Here is a 22,358-nt window from a genome sequence, read left to right on the forward strand (position 1 = left end):
GCAGGTTCCAGTCTGAGGCAAAATGCTCTGATTGACTGCGGCCTCTCATCGTTTCAAGACATCACTATCTTTCAGTATCAAGATGTGCCAACGTCTGGTCAGAATAATGGAATATTAATCTTGACAGTTTGGATCTGCTTGCCAAAAAGGCTGCTCCCTGAAGTCCTCCGAAGCTGCAATTAAAAACATCATGTTACTAATTGATGAACACCCTCTTAGTGAACAGCCCGCATTGAATTAAACATGTGGCGTTTATTTTCTATTCTAGGAGTGCTGTGAATGATGTTTGTTAGACCTGCGAGCAGATGTAACGCAATTTGCATCAGAAATGTAAATTTCTTCCCCGGTTAAGTAGGTTAGAAGGAGACGACACACGAGTATAAGGAAGGAAGCAAGAGTGAGCTTCTTCGGGGGGGTAGATAGAGGACGGAAACATAAGAGAAAGCAATAGAGAGAGAGAGAGAGATAGTCTGTCAAACGATTGCCAATCGCAGCGTGATTGCAGATGAGGTCTTGGCACTACTTTATCTGTGCCCCTGATGCCCTGTGATTGCAGCCTCTACAGGGCCGCTGGTGCCGGTGTGTGCGCCAGTTGACCACGATGCCAATTCACATTGAGCAGCAGGTGTGCTGACAGAAAGGTGAGATATCCATCTGAATGTCAGACAAGATGAAAATCAATATCGTAAGTATAAGCAAGGGAAGAAAACAAACTTTTATCATCAATACCAGTCAACTAATGTTTGGTACATCACTCAAACATGTGCTGATTTGGTGCCTTCTTATTCATGACTGCAGGTGTTTTTTTCTTATGAAGAGAAATCTAATTAATGTTTTATTTTTGTGTGTTTTTTTTTTACCGCCCACAATTTAACAGTTTTGATTTGCTTTCACCCCTCTCATAGCTTTGTTCTTGTACGCAGCAGGCATCTGTTTACAGAGAAAAAAGCTCTAAAAAGATCAAAATGGCACAAAGACAGAGTTAAAAGCTAGATAGTGAACATTGTGGAACACATAGTCGCTAAGAGACAATTATTTCCCTCGGGAGTTAGTGGCGAGCAAAACATAGTGCATGTTGGACATTTGTTCATCAATTGGCCAGACACATGTCTCTAAATGATGATAATCTTGCTTCATATGTGCTGGATGTGTAATTAGAGCAGTGGTTCTCAACCTTTTTTCAGTGATGTACCCCCTGTGAAATACTTTTTTAGCCAAGTACCCCCTAACCAGCGCAAAGCATTTTTGGTTGAAAAAAAGATGTAATACTAAGCGCCATCAGTGTCTGATTTATTAAACTGTCAACACTGACGATTGCATTGTTGCATTAAATTCAGTTTATGAACTTACACTTATATTTTATTGAATATTTATTAAATAACAATTTTTAAAGGATTTTTGAATGGATGCTAATTTTAAATATATTTTTTAAAAATCTCACGTACCCCCTGGAGTGCCTTCACGTACCCCCAGGGGTACACGTACCCCCATTTGAGAACCACTGAATTAGAGAATGGTTTCCACTTTTCAATTTACAAACTCAGAGTTGTGTTCACAGCTTTAAAGTTGCAATCATATCTGTTTACAACATTTTAGCTATCAAGTTTGATTGAGTATGAAAACAAAAGTATTGAAATGCTCAGACACCAAACAGTTAAGCAGACTATGTAAACAAAATGTGACCCATAATGTGGCAATAATACAGACTCTGTTAATGTGTACAACTACGGGAAGGGCAGTTAGTCAGACTGGAACCATTAAATAGGATCATTTCACTGTTCAAATTCTTAATTCTTCCAAGTAAATTTAAAACTTGATAGCCTGACTACTTGTGTTTCTTTCCCCCTTGGACTTCTCTTTAGCAATGCCCCCATATTCCCAAATATCAGCAATTAATTTAATAAAAACAGACATGATGAACAAAATAAGAAAGTTAAAACCCAAGTTGTAATCAACCAGAGCTGAACAGCAGATGTGTCTCGCAAATCCATGATGCCCATGGAAACAGTGAAATGAGAAAAGTGTATTGAATCTTGGCTAAGGCATTTTGAATAAGCCCATAGATATACAGTCAGGTCCATACATATTTGGACATTGACACAATATTCATCATTTTGGCTCTGTACACAACCACAATGGATTTGAAATGACACAATCAAGATGTGCTTTGAGTGCAGACGTTCAGCTTCAATTTGAGGGTATTTACATCCAAATCAGGTGAACGATGTAGCAATTACAACAAATTATATACATGGTCCCCCCTTTTGAAGGGACCAAAAGTAATTGGACAAAGTAACATAATCATTATCAAATTGTCACTTTTAATATTTGGTTGCAAATCCTTTGCGGTCAATGACAGCCTGAAGTCTGGAACATCACCAGCCGATGGGTTTCATCCCTGGTGATGCTCCGCCAGGCCTCTACTGCAACTGTCTTCAGTTCCTGCTTGTTCCTTGGGCAGTTTCCCTTCAGCTTTGTCTTCAGCAAGTGAAATGCATGCTCAATTGGATTTAGGTCAGGTGATTGACTTGGCCATTGCAGAACATTCCACTTCTTTGCCTTGATAAACTCTTTGGTTGCGTTTGCAGTATGCTTCGGGTCATTGTCCATCTGCACTGTGATGCGCCGTCCAATGAGTTTTGAAGCATTTGGCTGAATATGAGCAGATAATATTGCCTGAAACACATCAGAATTCATCCTGCTGCTTTTGTCAGCAGTCACATAATCAATAAATACGAGGGAACCAGTTCCATTGGCAGCCATACATGCCCACGCCATAACACTACCACCACCATGCTTCACTGATGAGGGGGTATGCTTTGGATCATGAGCAGTTCCTTCCCTTCTCCATACTCTTCTCTTTCCATCATTCTGGTCCAAGTTGATCTTTGCCTCATCTGTCCATAGGATGTTGTTCCAGAACTGTACAGGCTTTTTTAGATGTTTTTGGCAAACTCTAATCTGGTCTTCCTGTTTTTGAGGCTCACCAATGGTTTACATCTTGTGGTGAACCCTCTGTATTTACTCTGGTGAATTCTTCTCTTGATTGTTGACTTTGACACAGATACGCCTACCTCCTGGAGAGTGTTCTTGATCTGGCCAACTGTTGTGAAGGGGTTTTTCTTCACCTGGTAAAGAATTCTTCAGTCATCAACCACAGTTGTTTTCCTTGGTCTTCCGGGTCTTTTGGTGTTGCTGAGCTCACCAGTGCTTTCTTTCTTTTTAAGAATGTACCAAACAGTGGATTTGGCCACACCTAATGTTTTTGCTATCTCTCTGATGGGTTTGTTTTGATTCTTCAGCCTAATGATGGCTTGCTTCACTGATATCGACAGCTCTTTGGACTTCATATTGAGAATTGACAGCAACAGATTCCAAATGCAAATCACACACTTGAAATGAACTCTAGACCTTTTATCTGCTCCTTGTTAATTAAATAATGAGGGAATAACACACACCTGGCCATGGAACAGCTGATCAGCCAATTGTCCAATTACTTTTGGTCCCTTCAAAACGGAGGGACCTCGTATAAAATGTCTTGTAATTCCTACACCGTTCACCTGATTTGGATGTAAATACCCTCAAATTGAAGCTGAAAGTCTGATTGTGTCATTTCAAATCCATTGTGGTTGTGTACAGAGCCAAAATGATGAAAATTGTGTCAATGTCCAAATATTTATGGACCTGACCGTATCATAATGTTATTTCGTTTTTAAATCATAAGTTCTACTGCATGATATCACTGGAAATCATTTTTAGTCAGGCCACAGATGACGTATCTGTTTATTATTGTAGTTTAGAATTCTCACAGCATTTTCTTTAGTGACTGATGATTTTAAATCTGTCATAAAAGGATTTGCGGCCACTTCAGCCTCACGTTCCTCTCTCTCTTCTCTCCTCCATTTACTCTTCTCTTTCTGCAACATCATTCCCTCACCCTTCCTTCCCAGCCCTTCTAACTAACAACCACCAGCAGCTTCCAGTCACAAGTTGACCCATATAAGGCTGACTGTAACTGTGAGCCAGATCCAACAGGGACCCCACGTGGATTCAGTCTATCTCCTGGTTCACTGCTTACCCACACTATCACCTGTTACAAACAAATACCAAATGCCCTGTACGCGTATTGTATATGTATACAATGCTCAGATTCACAAACATAATGTATGTAGAAACACCCGCGGACACACTCACCTACCAGTCACCACACACAAACACACACACACACACACACACACACACACACACACACACACACACACACACACACACACACACACACACACACACACACACTTGCATACCCATACCAGTAATGGCCTTTCCTGTAATTACAGTCATTTGTCAAAAGCACACCTTGATTTATGGTCAAATTAAAAATACACCGGAAAAGAAGCTGCAGGTCCCGGTGACTCCAACTACAGAAGGTGATGAATGCTGCTCCATTACAGGCGCCAGAGTGGCATGATCAGGATATGCACCCCGCCATGCGTAGAGAAGCGAGGGAGAACATCAATTCATGCGTCCCGCAGTCTCTGGATGACAGGGTTGGTGTGGGTGGATGCTCGGGGTGGCATGGAGTGGGGTGGCGGTGGGTTGATGGTAGTGTAGGGCAGGTTTTATTGCCAAAATTAGTAAGTAGGGCAACAATGTGTGGGACACAGCTTTCCCTTTACTCACAGTGAAGGAACACGGCTCACAGCCTGGCTCCATCTCCATGCAGGGAATCTCCATTATAATTGAATCTTGGCTTTAGTTTATGCAAATATCAATAGACAAAAAAAACATTAAGCTAAAGGCCCCGAATCACAATGGCATTTTACTGATCTACACCGATAAACAGATGGATAATACTGTGCTACCAAGTAAATATAATGCCTGAATTCCTGCTTTTCCTCTTTTATTGGAGAACATCTGATAGCTGCATGTCTAAAGTAACAGTGGGGAAATAATGAGTAGGTACTCAATGACACTGCAAAAGGGTTGAGGGGATGTGAAGGTTGAAAAGCAGAATGCAGTCAGTAATGGACTGACTAGAGATGACAAAATGTCCTGTTTGCATGAGCAACAGATACATTTGAATGAAGTGTAGCTGAGGAAGTAAGCAACCTTCAAGCCAGGAAAATAAATCAGAAAATTCCCATTTCATATGCTGCATGATGGAGTATTTGATGAAAGATGTCCTTAGTGTGTGTGTGTGTGGTGCGTGTGGGTGTTTTTTCCCAGAACAACACTATCGTGGGCTCCGAGCAGGAAGGACGGCAAACTTCATCACCTAAACTGAGAGAGCGGAGCCGAGTAGGAGAGAAGCAAAAAAAAAAAAAAAAAAAACAACAGATGAGAGAGCTGTTCCATTTGTCCAATTTATCTATAACCACTCAGCTATATCACAATTCAAGTACTTTTAAATTGCCTCGATGATAAAGTCGGAGGCAACACAACCGAGAGACAAGAAGCGTGCCAGCAAGGAGTCTTTGGAGCTCATAGCAGTTAATATGCTTTTGGCCTTGTGCCAGCCAGGAGAGCTCCATGTCCACACACTGCTGCCGAAAAACAGGAAGTGGAAGTCTCACTGCTAGCATAGCCAAGACTGGAGAGGACCATCTACTTCACGTATATATTCTAAAGTCACATCTAAAGGAATTTTAAATGTGAGTGATGCTTTAGAGGATGCCAAAGGCTGCCATGTTTTAAGGAGTAATCATGTTTGGTGGTGGGATTGTGGTAAAGCCTAACAGAGCTGAGGTCTTGCTCTGCAGGATACAGATAAGGTGGCTCTCCTCATTTCTTCTCCACATTTTATTGGCTGTCAGCGCTGTATGCCCCATAGATTCCCAGTACACCATAAAATCAAAACTGTGGTTTCACCTAAGGTGTGCATAAATTAACACAACATATCTGTCTTCTTTTGAAGGCCTCTTGAAAAAAAAAAAGGCAAACTGCCGGCTATAAATGTTCTAGAAGAAGTCCAGTTTCTGCACAGTAACACCATTACTGGTATTATGAAGTGCAATTATAAGGTTGGTGACAGCAAACTGCATCAACTTTACAGCCGCCTCGGAGAAGGCAGCGGCGAGGCAAGAAACAAACAGCTTGCAAAACTAAGGTGAGCTATAACACCATCTCGAAATCAATACGTCTCCTCGCTGTATGTCTGTGCGCCGAGGCAGATCCCGCTGAGAGAAAGAACGGAAAGAGTAACTTTTTCTGAACTGAGAAACTAATTTATCCTTTAGTAAATGTCATTCACCGCCTGGCCTCCCTAACGCTCCTCGACCCTGTGGAGACGTCGTTTGCTATTTGGAACACTCTAAAGAAATATGGAACTTCTTTTTGTAAAATGTATGAAGGTGAGGCCCGCATTCCAATTTCTCCGTCCATCTAAATTAAATTGAATTTATTTTTATGTGCATCTGGAGAATGTGTTCTCCCCATTATGGCACTGGTTGTTGTTGCAGTCAGACAAAAAAAAGCCTTGCATTGAAATGACAGCATTGGATTTACATCCAATAAAGAATCAACTCTGTTGAGCACTGTTATTTCATAGATTGGAGTCCATTTTTCATTTTATTCATTATTCAGCAGAAATGGCAGTCCTCACCACCGGGTCAAACATTTCTTACACCTGAATAAACTCAACTCCTTGGTGAAAAAGCAATTTCCTGGCCTTTTATATGAAGCCTTTTATACTTTTAAATTCATTTCTGTTTTTGTTCGCAATGGTTTTCAAATTGAGCTGTAGGCTGTGGGCAACGTGAGGTTAATTGTGTAACACTTCAATCTAGCGGTGCAGATGAACCGATTTTAGTGTTTTTTTGTAATCCTTGGAATCAGATCCAGATATTTGGATGAAAGTGATTTTCACAAGAAAAAACTTTGACGGTTTCAGTAGCAAAAATAGAAGTGTATAAATGGTTAACCCTGTGCGTGGATTAGGGCAGTTTTTACTGATTGAAAGATCACACCTTTAAAGAAGACAGACATATCATATAATCTAGCAGGGTTTCCAATGAAGACCATGAATCTCACACGTGCTGTCTGTACATTGGTCTTTACATTAATACTGTTTGGAATTATGAGTTGTCTGAGGTCACAAGTTCTTGAACGACCTTTTGCCATTTGCAGAAAAAATGGATTTATTTTTTTTAATGCATCAAATTTTCATGCAAGCAGTTACGAGCTGAGCGAGAGGTGATGGAGGAGAAACCAAAAAAAAAGAAAGAAAAGTAGCAAAACCCAGAGCCAGAGAGAGGAAATGTTCTGCGGGGGTGATGGAGTGACGGAAGGAGCAGGAGGAGCACCGAGAGCGAGAAGGCCAGAGAAAGAGTGAATGTTGGTTCCTCGGATGCGGCCATTAGACAAGATGGATGTCCTTGAACTCGGGTCTGCGCCAACAGGTATCTCTTGCTAACAGACCGCCCCTCCGCTGGTAATTACACAGGGAGGTCTACAGCAGGTGGCACAGGGCTCGGCAGAATTTACATAAATCTGCATGTGTCACTGGGCCTGGCTGCAGCCTCTGGCACTCAGCATGAATCATGCTCACACTCAGCAGACAATTTGTTCAAATTTAGCAAAATGGATGGAAGGTAAAACAGTATCAACGCTCTCTCTTTCAGAAATCCATACACACTGGTGAGTGCGTTGCATTATTATGCTATTATAACGTGGCGTTTCTTTTTTCTTCTTTTCATCACACACACAAGCAAGCAATGCCCCCAAAACAGACGAACACATACCGGATTCACTTTGAACGCTGTTATGAAGATAACACAGTCACAATTGATGTATCCATCCAAGTATTGAAGAGGAGTTACCGGCATAATCATAGATATCAATCGAGTTGAATGCAGAAATCATGTGCCTTATTTGCTTCCTTTTGTTGTTTGCTTTCATATGGCGGTTTTTTATCATGGTCTCATTGTTTTTTTGGCGTGCTGCTCGGCTCCCGCTGTGGCATCGTGTTTGTGAAAAATACTTAAAGTGATCAAAAAACATAAAGCATTTCTGTTGTGCATTTCTCTGCGGCTATGAATCAACAACAACACATTACTGTATGCAGCAAGCACGCACGCTTTCATCTGTGTCTCTTGAAAAACCACTCTATACAAGAACATACGTTTGTATTTGCACTGTGTGTGTGTGTGTGTGTGTGTGTGTGTGTGTGTGTGTGTGTGTGTGTGTGTGTGTGTGTGTGTGTGTGTATGTGTATATGTGTGTATAAGTGTATGTGTGTGAGCACTGGCACTCCCATGTGCCCGTCCATAACTTGTGAGCAGTGGGACCCCCCATGGTGAGAGGTGTTTTTTGCTGACAGGAGCATATTCAAGGTAATAGAAGCACTCTGTCGCCCCAGAGCCGAGCACTAAAGCAGAACTGAGTTCTGTCTCCTACTACACGCGCCGCTGAACCTCCAGATGACAAAATGCCTCACTGGCTGACCGAATCAAACACAATAAAGCCCGAAAAATAAGATTGAAGAAGAAAATGCTCAGATTTGTCATGTTTTGCCGTCTAGGTAGGAAATTTTGTATCTTTTTAGTTGGAAAAGCTGTCTGACAGTGGAGTGCCACTTTAAAAAAAAAGGGTAGTGCTGTATAAGAACATCTGTACGAGCACTGCATGACTGTCCGGCCATAAAAGAAGTAAATGGGTCGCTTCTGTGTATGTAGATACAGCACATAATGTGGATGTCAATGAAGCAGCTAATGATATTCTACCAGTGTGGCCTCGTAATGTGGAGAGCGACACAGTGGGGTGATGAAATACACGAGGAAGTGGCTGAATAATGAGAGAGGAATGGAAACAAGCTCCACAATATATGACAGACTGCATTAACAAATCATAAATGATTCTCATTTAAATTTACATATTTCCATTGTATTTCATCACAGTGTACACAAAAAACAACAACTCAGTGAAAGTGTATGACTTATTGAGCCTATGAATAAGTGAAAACTTCCTCAGCTTTGAAGTTAAACTACGGTAAGTGGACTGCACCTCGTCGATCTCTGTGGAGAGACGTGCCAGCAGCCATAACTCCCAATGCTAGAGGAGCCGACTGCTAGCCAGCAGATACTCCTGCTGATCTCCGTGGAGACTGAGCTGAGGACATATGCATTGCCCGAGAGTCGCAGAGGATGCAGACTGGACCAATAAGTTGTGGCAGCAATATGGAGTTGAGACTGGACGTCTGTGGACTGAGTTTCGCAATGCAGGAGTCTGTGGGGAATGTGACTGGCCACCACAGTGCCTCCACCACACTCTGCAGCGAACCCTCGAGACCTTCCTCTCAACTCCCTCGCAAACCTTTAATGTTTTGATTATAAACCTGCCGAGATCAAACACAGGTTTCTGCATAAAAACGATAATGCAACTCCGAGGCGGTGGGGGACAGAGTTCTCTGGAAGGCCAAGTCAACTCGAGCATGGTAACTGGTGTACCGGGACGGAAAAAGGCTCCAGAAAAACAGTCGCAAGCCAAACATGCATATGAGCACACAACCCACCCCACCACACACACACACGCTTAACTGAGCAGCCCAAAGCTGTGTTCAGGGAAAGAACAAAAGAAAAAAAAATACTTTTGTAAATATCAGCCAATCAAGGGGAATAATTCATTTGCAGACACAAATTATGTTGTTGTTTTCTTTGTGGTGGGAAGCTGTTCTATCTCCTGTTTCTAACAAGAATTCACATGAATTCTAATGAATGTGAAGACCGAAGCAGCCTACACACACACACACACACACACACACACACACACACACACACACACACACACACACACACACACACACACACACACACACACACACACACACACACACACACACACACACACACACACACACACACACACACACTCACCATCACCTTGACCTGGAGGGAGCTTGGAGCTTTTTTCCGCTCAGCTCCACTGGATATGCTGCTATTCAAATCCTCAGGAGCCAGGCAGGCAGACTGAGGGTTTTATATGTGTATGCACCCACATGCATATTTGTGTTGTGAAATGCCAGAATTGAAGAGAAAGAGAGCAGGGGGGGGGAGCAAAACCTCAAAACAAAGAGGATAAAAGTTAGATTGTAAATATTCAGTCCTGTCCGTTTTCACTGACCTTGTATAAGCGCCTGGCCTTTCTGGAAAGCTCCACTGAACGCCACCTGGTATTGTTTGACCTGGAAGCCTGGTGCACAGCCTTCATGGCCTCCATCCTCTTGGCCACCCACACGGGCAACCTGCAACACACAGAGCAAAGGACAGGTCAGATCATTGTCCATGAACACATGGTTTCTGTGCAAATACACTTGACAGGACTATCTTTGCTGTAACAAAGATAGTCAAAGCTTCCACCAGCAAAGTATTATTAACTATGAAGAGTCCTCCACCAATTACAATTTTAGATAAAAAGCAGAGATATCATCTTTATTATCTCATGCATTCTTCTTCAATGTACTTGCATACATACATACAATAAAAAACCAAAGACGGACTTGTTTAACTGTCAAAGCAAAAAATGGTATTTAATCCCATAATTGTGTTTGGTGGTGGGTGGATCAAGGTTACACTTGTGTATATTAAAAGACAACTATGACTTGATTCAGGTAGAATTTTATAAAATGATGTGTTCAATAGCTTCTCTTTTTCCCTCTTAACACTGTGAAGGGAAGGTCAAGATGTCATTTTGCTGTTATTTACAATTTTAGAATTCAAATTAAAACAGACTTAACACACAGCAGCACAGTCTTCCTTGACTTTTCAATGACCCGTTTTCTCTACAAATTGAATTTATTCAATTTAGAAAATTATGCAGCACTTTAACCCCTCTTTTAAAAAACAAAGGGTGTGTGTTCCCATGGAAACAGACTGTTAAGTGCTGTGCCACGACCGATTCTCAGATAGACACCAAAGGTCTTGGTAGTATCAAAAACAACATATGGGGCTGTATGCAGATAGGTGATGCATTAAGTCAAATATGTGTGCCTCATGCTGTTTCTGTCAGATTGTTTTTATTTACCATGTCACATTGTATTATTTTCAATAGTGGCCTATTTACAAATGCAGCTGAGTTTTGACTTCTATTGGTAATTGTAAATAGAAATGTAAAGGAGTTATTTTTAATAGCGTGTGTGGTTTTGCTTAATAAGTGACCTTATAAAGAGTACTGTCAGAGTTCAAGAGGAATAAAATTCATCAAAGAATTAACTCACGTTATTCATGTGCAAGTTCACCTACAGATTTATGGTTTATTGAGGTTAAAGGTGCTGTCTGGTCAAATCTCAAGTTTCAATTCATAAAATGTTTTACATCTTCAGATGTGAAGCTTACATGGTCTGTCAGACTACAGGTCAAAAATACTGAAAGCTGTCAGGAAAAATTCAAGACTGAAACGTCAGCCTGTGCATTACTCCAAGAGGGAAGGAAGAGATAAGTGCTGGTTTCCAACAGTATTGATTGACAGTACTCACAACTCATGTACAATTATTCGTTTAAACATGGGACCACCAGAGTGTGAAATGTTAGTTGTGCCAAATGCTGGATCAATTTACATGTCAATATTAGCTCAACAGGGTAATAGCGTTACTACTAACAACGCTAAAGTAAGCCTCCATTAATCACCAGCTGGAGGATTTCAAAGTGAGAATCTATTAAACTTTGTTATTTGTTTAAGTAATCCACCCCATAGGCAGATTCACAGATTCCATGTACGCTTGTATTCATTTGATTGTGCCTCACTGAATGAAATCACAAGGTTGTCCTGTCATTGAAAAACTGGAAGAACTAGGAAAACAGTCAGTTCAATACAGTAGTCAGTGCAGCTCGAAAGTAAAGCACTGAAACACATTTAAAGGAAATTGGAGGTTTTGTGGCCAGTAACCCTTGTGTCTTACCATAGCAGCTTTTTAGCAAGAAGCAAAGAGGATGTGGCCAACAAGTGGTGCTGCATCAGTCCTGTGAGATAAGTGCATTAACAGAGGCAGCTTTACATGATTAGAAGTAATCATGTAAAGCTGAGGATTCTCATTTGAGGTGCTCCGAACAGTTTCAGGGGAGGCTTAGTGAATGGAAGTAAAAAAAATATTAAAATAATTATTAAAAGATCAAGATATCCCAAAATATGTGTGATTTGGTAAAAGAGTTTCAGCTAGTGTTACTGTTTTTCCCACTCACCCTGAGTTGGAAACTAATAAATGCTGTAGAATAGCCCCTTTCCTGGTTAATTGGTGTAGTCTGAAATTATGTCAAGCAGAAATATTAGTCTATCTTTGCTTAATTGTTGAGTGTCTATGGGAATAAACAACATAATCATGTTTCCGTAGGCATCCAGGAATTTAGGGAAATTAAGAAGGTTGTGAGGCCCCTTTTCCCAAGTTTTGTCTGAGAGGAAGCCCACAGTGTCAGACGTTGAAAACCAATAACAACAAGGCTTCAAGGGGAAACATTTACCACAGTGAGAAGTGTTGCTCATGTTGACAGCGGACAGCAGCCAAGAGATAGAGATAGGTAGTCTCACATGTGACTCACCTCTTTATGTATTAACATAACTGTTATGCGCCGTCATCGCACTATTTCGAAGAACAACCATAGAAGAGTTACATGTGGTGAAAAGAATTGACACGCTAGGCATGCTAGGGATACTGCAGCCCCGAAACATGGAAGCTTGATGTTTTTTCGCACTCCCGACAAACCCAAATGATTTTTCCGGAAACACCCCCATCCCTACAGTATGTAGGTCAGCCCAGCATTGCGTGCTCAGAGACAAATTGGTGAAACGCTGAGAGGAAGCAGAGAGTAAGGAGGTGAGAGGACCCACTGATCATTAACAGATCAATCAGCATTACAAAAAGGTTTCCATATGGAACTGAAATCACAGGGAGATGGAGGGACATGATAGATGGGGGGGGGGGGGGGGATTAATGCCTTGGCGCTCACCGTCAAATTTATGGCATCACATTCCACCCTCGCTCCTCTTTAGTAATTCTCTAGTGATTGTGTAAAATGTCCTGTTATTCTGAGTAAATGTGTCATTTAGAACTGGAAATTTAAGACATAAAAATGATGTACCTATGAATAAACAGTGTAATAAAAAATTCAGTTGGGGCCTTTAATTAGATATGCACACACAATATGGCATACGTGAAACATATCTGCCAAACTGAGCCATCTGTCAGCAGTGTCAACCAGTGACATCCCACCTGCTCATCCTCACAGCTCTTGACCCCTCCTCTAGCGATTCCCCCCAGAGATATCAAGAGGGCTTTGACGAGGGAAATAGTAAATAGATGCTACTGTCTGTCACAGACTTATGATATATAACACACTTGCATATTCCCCTAATGAAGAAGTCGCATTATCATTCAGACAAGAAGAAAATAACGCTTCAAGGAATCTTACCGAGATCGATATCGGACTCATCAGTGAGTGTTTCTCATCCCGGAGCACAAGAGCTGAGCGAGAATCACTCAAAACTGTCGTCTTTGTCAATGAGCTCTTTCAGTGCAAGACAAAGGACACTGAAGGGAAGACTTTGCTGAGGCTCATTCATGTCACTTGTCTATTATACAATGGTCATTACGTCGATATCACTAAAGTACATATTTAAATGCGAGTTAACAACTAAATAATAATGATTTATGGCTACTCCACTTCATTTTATTGGGATCTAATGAATCCTTAAACATGTTCAAGAGATAATGGGAAAAGTCGAAATAACAGACAATGTGAAATATCTCATTGGGTGTGGAATGACAGTTATATGACACGTCATGTAAGACACACAGCAGCGTTTAGGCCGTCTATGGAGATCTGTCTGGGTGATGAACAAGCTTTGGCAGACGTTCAGCCACAGAGGTCATTACATGTAATGTCCCGGGAAAGTAATCACTGCACCCAGGGGGGGATTCTGTGTTTTTCCCGCGGGTGTCAGAACGGTAATTCACTTCCATCACAAGGCTTCCTGACATTATGGGCTACAAAGCTTGTTGGTCCATAAACTCCATTGAGTTGACGAAAGGGCCTGAGGGCCGGGTCGGCATGGCAAGGGAACGCGAGTCACACATGCAAATCCAGAAATAAGAAAAGTTCACGCACAAGTGTATACCTGCAAACACACCACACACATCTCACAGCAGGACCCAACAACATCCATTTTAGTGTCCATTAAGGTGGAAATATTAGCATACAGCCCCAGCGACTCACAGTAGGACAGCGAAAGCATTAAGGCGACGCAATGCTAATGACAATGTTGTTAGCAAAAGGGGACTATTATTGTGGGCAATATTCTCCATCAGGGAACCATTTAAAAATGTACTAGACATACGAAGGTCATACCATTCAAGCAACCTAGCAGAATGAATTTAGGCACTTTATCAAGAATGTCCATCTTTTCAGCACTCGGAAAAATCCCTTTTACCATAGATGAATTAATTAAAATATAATCTCAAAGGACTGGAGACACATTGTGTGGGCATTCATTTACAGAGGGAGATCCATATCAGGGCTTTCTTAAATCTTTTGTATTTGTGTCTGTGTGCATGCTGGTTTCTGTCTACTTTTCTTTGCTTTCATGCTCGGCCGTTTGCAAACCACATGAAACAATCTGATTAATACACGTGTTATAGCTTGTTGGCTGTTTTATGTATAGTGGGATTTAAGTTATCCACAGAAAACGATTAGCGTTCAATGAATGCAAACATCCACATGTATTTCGAGGTGGACATAAATATGAGCACACGTGTGCAAACAGGGCCTGATTCACAGTTTGACTTTTAGGACCGACTGGGATGATCATGTAAAAGCAAGTTGACATGCCATCAACTTTTAAGATGATATGGTAAACTGGTTAGCAAACGGTTGATTATTTACACATCCAGCAGTTACAGAGCAACATTAGAATTCATTATGATTCATGTTTCTGGCCACCTGGCGAATGCAAATCCAATATTTCACTCTTGCGTTGGCTCTGTTTTTGGTCTCTACAAAGGGGATGAACTCAGAAACCTACTAATGGATTTACGAATAACTGGTGCAACACAGTTCCGTTGTAGACATAAAAAATGGAACTCCAAACAGACTCCAAGCTTTTGAGCTGCTCCTCATTCATCGCCGTGGTTTCTACCTGCTGACTGCTTATTCCTCCTCCTGTGTGGTTTTAATCCTTTATGCAGTAGTGGTATGTTCTGTCAGCTTGTCTCTTAAAATTATACATACTTCATATCCCAGTGACATGTGTTGGCTGGGTTCTCATCCCTATTGGAGTTTGGTTGAACTCCCTGCTGAATCATTTAATGTGTTGCCTTGATAAATATAGAAAGTAACACTAAATGCACTGCACAGCCAACTTTAATGGGTTTTATTTTAGGATGAGAGGTTTCCTGACTATACTGAACAGAATGTGCATAACGAATTGAAGGTAATATGGTCAGGATAAGAAAAGACCATGGCTGTATTCCCCATTAGACAAATGGAAAGAAGGGTTTTGAATCTCGACATTGAAATGCAGAAAGTGATCAGGAGCAGGACGGCCAGTAGCAGGCCAACACATGCACGCAAAAACATACATGCACAATAAACTATGTATGTAGCACACAAATCCCTTTCTGAACTTCAATTTCTCCCAAGGGGTCCAATGGGGGACATTAATTGATTTCTGTGCGTTTCAGCTTCAGTATCTTCCCCGTTTGATGTCTCTGTGAAGGCCTTGTTGTTCTGCAGTGATTGGCTCGGTGTGACTTAACCAGAGCAGAGCGCTACATAGAGGGATTACTAAGGTCCGGTCTCGCAGAAACAATCTATCCAGCAGGAACAATTATCACGCTCGAGCAATGCCGGACCCGCAGAAAATTGTGTATTGTGTACCAGTTTAATGAGATGATCGACACAGAGCCAAAAAAGATAAATAAATCTTTGAGCATTTAGCGGAATGTGGGGACAAAGGGAGAGAGGAGAGCGAGGAAAACTGCAAATAGGCCGGTTATCCAGAGGATAAGTGTCAGAGAGCAGGATCATTTCAATCTGAACAATTTGGATCCAATACGGTCAGACATAAATAAAAACTCAGTAGACATGTCAACCAGGCATCCTATTTCCACTCTCATGTATTATTTCTGACTATCACTTCCCCAATGTGATATAGAAGTCTGCTAAAGAAAATCTAATATAATGCTACTGTTACAGTTAATTACCTTAATCCTTTTTCAAACTTTTTTGAAAGACATAACCTGCAGACCTGCCAGAATAAACCTTTTCATCGAACATTCTTGTTCCAACTATGTTCATTTGAATTGACTTGAAACCTGAATAATAGTTATAGTGGATATAAAAGGGGATGTTTTTTTTCTAATTGGTTGTGGTTAAAGTGTCTGTTCCCCATTCTAATTTAATGCGCTGGCTACATCAAATGAAGAAAAATCAATTCACTTGAATATCTTATTTACAACCAGTGTAGTCCTCCTTACATGGCATACAAGTTATCTTCTCTCACATCCCATTCGCTATTCAACACTACTTCATGCTGTGACAACACAAGGCCTCTCATTTGTTTAATTTAATATTGATATTGAATTGGGGACAACGACATCGCTGTATAGCTAGCTAGTCTTGTTGCTAAATTTTCAGTTACAATTATAAATGACCATGGTATAAGTGGAATATTGCCCTTTGAAGTGTCCTTTATCAGGACATATTGGACTCCGCTGTGTGTCCGAGTGTTCTGGCCTCCAAGTTGTCCATGGGTTCCTGATAATGAATGCCTTGTCGGGCATTATCCCTTACCTAACTATCCTAACCATAGTTGCTTTTTCAACAATTTATTCATCCCTTTTTGATAACTACTTCCACTGTTTATCTATAATCAAATTGTAAACTATTTTATCAAGTGAGTTGAGCTATTCTCCAGTATTTCCACGCACCTCCCTGCATAGGCAGAAGAAGCACAAGTACCCATGTTTGAGAGTCACAGACCTCCATCACAATACAACACGAATGAAACAAAAACAGAGAAATGGAAGGAGCCCTGCAGGGAGAGAAAAAAAACCTTGGCGCTGGCTTTATATAGATCAGTTTGGGGGGAGAAATAAATACAGCTATCTGTTGACAGCCACTTGGGGTGCAGGTCTTTAGGTTTATGTTAGCTCTCTAAGTGCAGCCAAGGAATGCTCAATCAGGCGAAAAGATCCATACACTTTACCTTAAGCATTCAGATAATGCTGCCCCGCTATAAGGTCAATTCCCAGCATTAGTGAAAAAGAGAGAAGAGCAAGAAGGAAACAAACCAAGATAGTAAAAGAGTGTTGTTAATTGGAATTAAAATATAGACTACTATCATCACAATGTCAGGGCTTTGGCAGTACTGATTAAAGTTAGAGAGGCAGATGACCAGGAGACATGTCTGGGTGGCTTCTGGTGGCTACTGTAGGGATGAAGTTGGTTAGCTTATATGAATGCGGGAAGAGCAGCGACGCTTCAGCTCATCGCTTGAGAGTTTGACAACTGATGCAATTCAACTTTGAAGGACCAGTCAGGTGATTAAGGCAATGACTTGGCAGAGCACACAGTAAATGTCACCTCGGCGGAAATCAATACCGCCTGGAGAATCCACCGTGCATTTGATATATAGAGATGGAGAGGGCCACTATGCCTGGTATTTGCTGAAGAGGGTGAGAGGGAGAGTATTGACTAATCAAGGGATGCAGGTAAACATTTGGCGAAATGCAATCTGGGAACCCACAGCTATCAGCCGACGATGATTTGGATTTTTATTGGTTTAAATTTAGCTCGCAAACTGGCTACTTGTAAAACAATTTGGTCGTACACTTTGTTTCTCAACTCCAACTCCAGTCTTGCATCTAAAGTTGTTGATCTGAGTGTAATCAATGAGCAGCACACTAAGTCTTGGCGTGGATATCTGCTGGCTACACCGGAACATCCATAAAATATAGCCCCTTGCCCCCAGAGGCTTTTGTCAGTTGTCAGCCCAATGGCGGATGGGTTCCGAGATTGGAGGGAGAGAGGCTGTGATAGCTGATAGAAGTGATGTGTGAATATGAGTACATTCAGTATGTCTATGTGTGAATGAACTAGATCAGACAGTGGAAGACAGAAGAAAGCTAGATTGGGGAAGGCATAGGAGAGAAGAGAAAACACATTTCTGTCAAAGTCTGTGACTTCAATGCATTCTAATGTCTTTATTATTTAGAATTTATTTCAGTTTGTTGTTCTTTTATTGAGCTGTACATGGCAGATGCCTGAAGAACCCAAACATTGGACAGTCCATCTATTTGGATTTATTTGACACTGTTTGTGTCTTCACCCTGCAGCTGTCTCTTGTTTTCAATTACAGATAAAATGGTATTTAAACAGACAAAAATGTGATATACAAAAGAAGTGTCTGTAATGTGACTTTGGAGCTGAAGTAGAACAACTGTGAACTTTTTACTTTATTACTGTTGAAGCTAATGCAGATACACTTTGGTGTACCATTACATGATGTATTCTGGTATGTTCCTTTGTGGATCTATCTCAATAGTGTTAGTGAATGTTGGTCTGTTACAGTTTATGTGTGTATCTGTGTGTCTGCCTGCATGTCTGCATGTTTGGATTTGCCAATGATCTAGACTGCCAGCCAACATGTGTGTGTGTGTGTGTGTGTGTGTGTGTGTGTGTGTGTGTGTGTGTGTGTGTGTGTGTGTGTGTGTGTGTGTGTGTGTGTGTGTGTCTCTGGATTTGCATGTCTCTGTGTCTCTGCATGCATGCTGCAGAGTTTGCCAGCTATCCAGACAGTCAGCCAGACAGCCTGCCAGTAGCCTGACATTTCATCCAGCGACCGTCTCTGCCTCCCCACTCTACACTTCCCTTTCCCCCCCTCAATCTTGCATTGCCTTGGTTTTCCATCAAGGTAAATGTCAGTGCACACACCTCAGTATAGGTCTGGCTGACCCATTCAGGCCTGGCTACATCCGTAGCCCGTGATAAATCCAGGTGGAGAGAGAGAGAGAGAGAGAGAGAGAGAGAGAGAGAGAGAGAGAGAGAATCAATCAGGCTGGGCCTCAGTCACCTGCAGCTGGCAGGTAAGCCAGGCATGGAGAACCTGAGTCATGAAACCATCTGGTTCCCGGCCCGGATTGCCGAACCCTGGCCACATCTGCTGGGCCTGTAAAACAACACTGGAGCAGTAAACACACAGCGACGCCACAGAAGATGAGCAGTCGAGCGACGGGGGGAGCAGAGGGAAAAAAAACGTCTTCGCTGCTGGTAGGTGGTGGTTGTCACCATGTGAATGCCACATTCAGAAACCAATAAAGGAGCAAGTTCAGGCACAAGAGAGGGAAGAGGCAGAAAGACATAAAGAGAGAGAAATATATGATGCGGCGGCAGATATACAGGAAGATGACTAGATGTTTGTGTAGCCTTCACGCATACAAACGTACTGCAAGTATTATGAAAACTGTATTCATTGCGAAAACTGGAATCGTGGAAAGTACAGTGACACAAAGCTCATGTAAAGGATAACCCATGAGACGTCTTGAGAAATGTATTTACCAAATTTTAGATCATGATATACAGATAGAAGAGATATCTTCAAGGACCTTCCTTAGGGCTATACAGTATTCTCTGATGAAGGTCCTTTAGACCGAAAGCTCAAGTAAAGTGAACTCTGCATTAATCTAAGCGTGCGGATATCTCTTCAGTTTGAACCCTTTGATACTTCCAGCACCTTATTAAGATCAGGCCAGGTGGAGCGGTTGTTATCCTACACAAAGTACTACTTAGACAGAAGGTGTTATTATTTCTAATTCCATTGGGAATTAATTTACCAGGTATTATGATACATTTCACCAGGACTGATTATCAAGTGTGTAGCAGTTGTGTGTCTCTCTATTAAATTGGTTGGGAAACTATAAGGAGTTAATTTATGTGCATATGGACTACAAGCATTGCATGGGTAACTCAATAAAGGTGGTGATGAGTGAGCTGAGGCCTAACTCATGCTGCAACATGGTTATTCAGGTGTTCAGCCTGTTCTATGAAGGAGCATCTACTCAGCATGTCACCGCAAAATGTAGCTTGAGATACGTCAGGGACACAGCATTCGTTTTGAGTTTACCTGAGCTGGTGCACCCTGCTTAAGTACCCATTAGTAACCCCAAATAACCCTATGTACATCCTCATGAATAAACATGTATTTCTGTAGATAAATGGTGCACTGAGGGTGTTATTGGCTGTACAAATAAACCCGTAATCAGTTCAACCAATAGATACCGGAGTTAAAAGAAAACCAAACAGAAAGCAGAGCTGATGTGCTACAAAAATGTTTCACGTTGAGTGCGAGAAGTGAGGGGTAAATGCACGAGCAGGAAACAAAGCCTGTATTTACCAAACAATTTCTATTCACAGATGCCCGGCTGAGTAAACATCAAGCACTCTTCCATGGCATTTAAAAAAGTCCTCAACAGCGAGTTGGGACTTGTGACTCATTCTGAAGAGCTTCCTCGCTACCACAAGACTTCACACCGCAATAAAGCTGATTTGACTTTGAAAGTTTTTAGGGTCGCACTTCATTCGGGATGAGCAGGTGTGGTGGTGGTGGTGGTGGTGGTGGTGGTGGTGGGGGGGGGGGACGACTGGTAGATTAAGTGTGGTAAGTGAGCTGGCGTAACCCCGACAGTATCATTTCCTCACCGTCAGTCTGCTCAGATCCCTTTGCTAGTTGGCAAGCTTGTCAATACTTTCACCACACACCTCTCACTTCACCGCACGCACAGGAACGGGAAGAGAGGTGTGAAGTGAGGGAATGAAAAACAACGAGAGCGTCAGCTGCAGGCACCAGCTGCTATCCAGCTAAAATTAATCTGAATGCACTTCATTTCTTCCCTGTTGGGATTTGGCGCGTCAATCTGAGCACGTCGGGTTTTATCTGGATGGCATGTTCATTCGCCTTGAAAGAGGTGTTTGTTCTAATAGCCAGACAGTAAATAATATATATATATATTTTTTTGTCTAACTAGTAACTCTCTCCTGTCTTTGTTCGAGTTTGTTGTGTCTAAACAAAAGCCCCAGAAAAGTTTCCCCAATGACCGTCCTGGCCATGGCAGTGACGGATGGAAACCAAATGCAACACTCGGGCAGCTGGAGCTGAAATGGTTCCCACATTGACAGGGAGGTTTCACCTTTTCAGGTGTTGTCAGTAGGAGCCAACTTTAGAGTAGCGATGCTATCGCAGTTTGCTCTCAAAGGCTGCAAATTGCAATACAATTCAAGTTTGAATGTCCCTAATCAGGAGCGGGGCTCCTAAACACAAGCCTATCGGAGGCTGGCATCAGTCGGCGGAGCACTGGGGTGAGCGAGAGGCGATAAAGAAAGGGAAAGTGTTTGGACGTAGAATCGCGGGGCCTGTGTTATCACTCAGCCTGTGTCTGAACCTTTTGTTGGGCGGCCTGGTGAGCTGAACACACATATTGATGGGGGTGGTCGTTTCAGGTAAAGTATTGAGGTCTGTGTTTGTTTCTCTGAAAGATTTATCTGTCGTCATCGGCCTACCTTTCTCCTCTCTAGCTGACCCCCATCCATCAAAAGTAAGCGGTTGTTGCTGATACTCTCTCTTCAAACACTCCTTCCTTCACTTGAACTGACCTGCACCAAAATCTTACTCCCTTCTGTTTTCTCTTTAGTTCCTGAGCCAAAGATTCCCCCTCTAATCCGTTTCCTAATTTCCTGCCTGACACATCCTGCTGATCCTGCTTCCCCTCTGCTTCCAACTCTTTTTACTCCTCTCCTGTTTGGCTGCTTGTTTTGCTGATATCCTTCATCTTTCTTTCCATCACATAACTGTGATAGAATTCATGTCTTCTCTGTGCTTTCCCGCTCTCTTAAGTGACTTGTATGAGGGCAAATCACTGTCAATATCCGCGAGCAAAAATGAGATCTGTGCACGGGTGTGTGTAGAGGTGCAAATTCATTTTGCGAGCGCTTTCACATCACTCTGCTCAGAATATCTCTGCTCGTGCTAGAAAATTGAGGCCCGCGAGCAGAAAACCTTGCTTTGAGCACGAGTTCCTCGCCTGGCGACACAACTTCCATCACTCTGCTCGTAATCTTTTCACCTGCTCGCTGGTGAAATTTTCACCTGCTTGCTCACAAGTATTTTCGTTTATTTTCACAGTGAGTGGGCGGGCCCTCACCATCGGAACTCGAGATTTAATTGGTTGCAATCCTCGTCTTTGGATTGGCCGGATGTCACTCCTGACGCAGACGCTTAGTGACAGTATAAAGGTGGTTTTTCAATCCGCCACTGATTTGCCCTCATAAGCTTGGATATGTTTATGATTCACCTAAACAAAGGTTACACAACACCTGAGTTAA

At 42.0% G+C, this 22,358-nt stretch overlaps 1 protein-coding gene across 1 annotated transcript in view; it reads right to left on the reverse strand.

The window, feature by feature from the left end:
- Positions 1–12,542, reverse strand: part of cdh13 (cadherin 13, H-cadherin (heart)) — a 241,191-nt gene extending 228,649 nt beyond the window's left edge. The window contains exons 1-3 of the mRNA XM_054619535.1: positions 12,525–12,542; positions 12,065–12,144; positions 10,117–10,241 (exon numbers count right to left, since the gene is read on the reverse strand). Of these exons, the coding sequence (XP_054475510.1) occupies positions 10,117–10,241; positions 12,065–12,144; positions 12,525–12,542 (223 nt within the window). The remainder of the gene's footprint in view (positions 1–10,116; positions 10,242–12,064; positions 12,145–12,524) is intronic.
- Positions 12,543–22,358: the final 9,816 nt, after the last annotated feature.

The sequence above is a fragment of the Anoplopoma fimbria genome, chromosome 19, assembly GCF_027596085.1.
Source record: "Anoplopoma fimbria isolate UVic2021 breed Golden Eagle Sablefish chromosome 19, Afim_UVic_2022, whole genome shotgun sequence".
NCBI classification, from domain to species: domain Eukaryota; kingdom Metazoa; phylum Chordata; class Actinopteri; order Perciformes; family Anoplopomatidae; genus Anoplopoma; species Anoplopoma fimbria.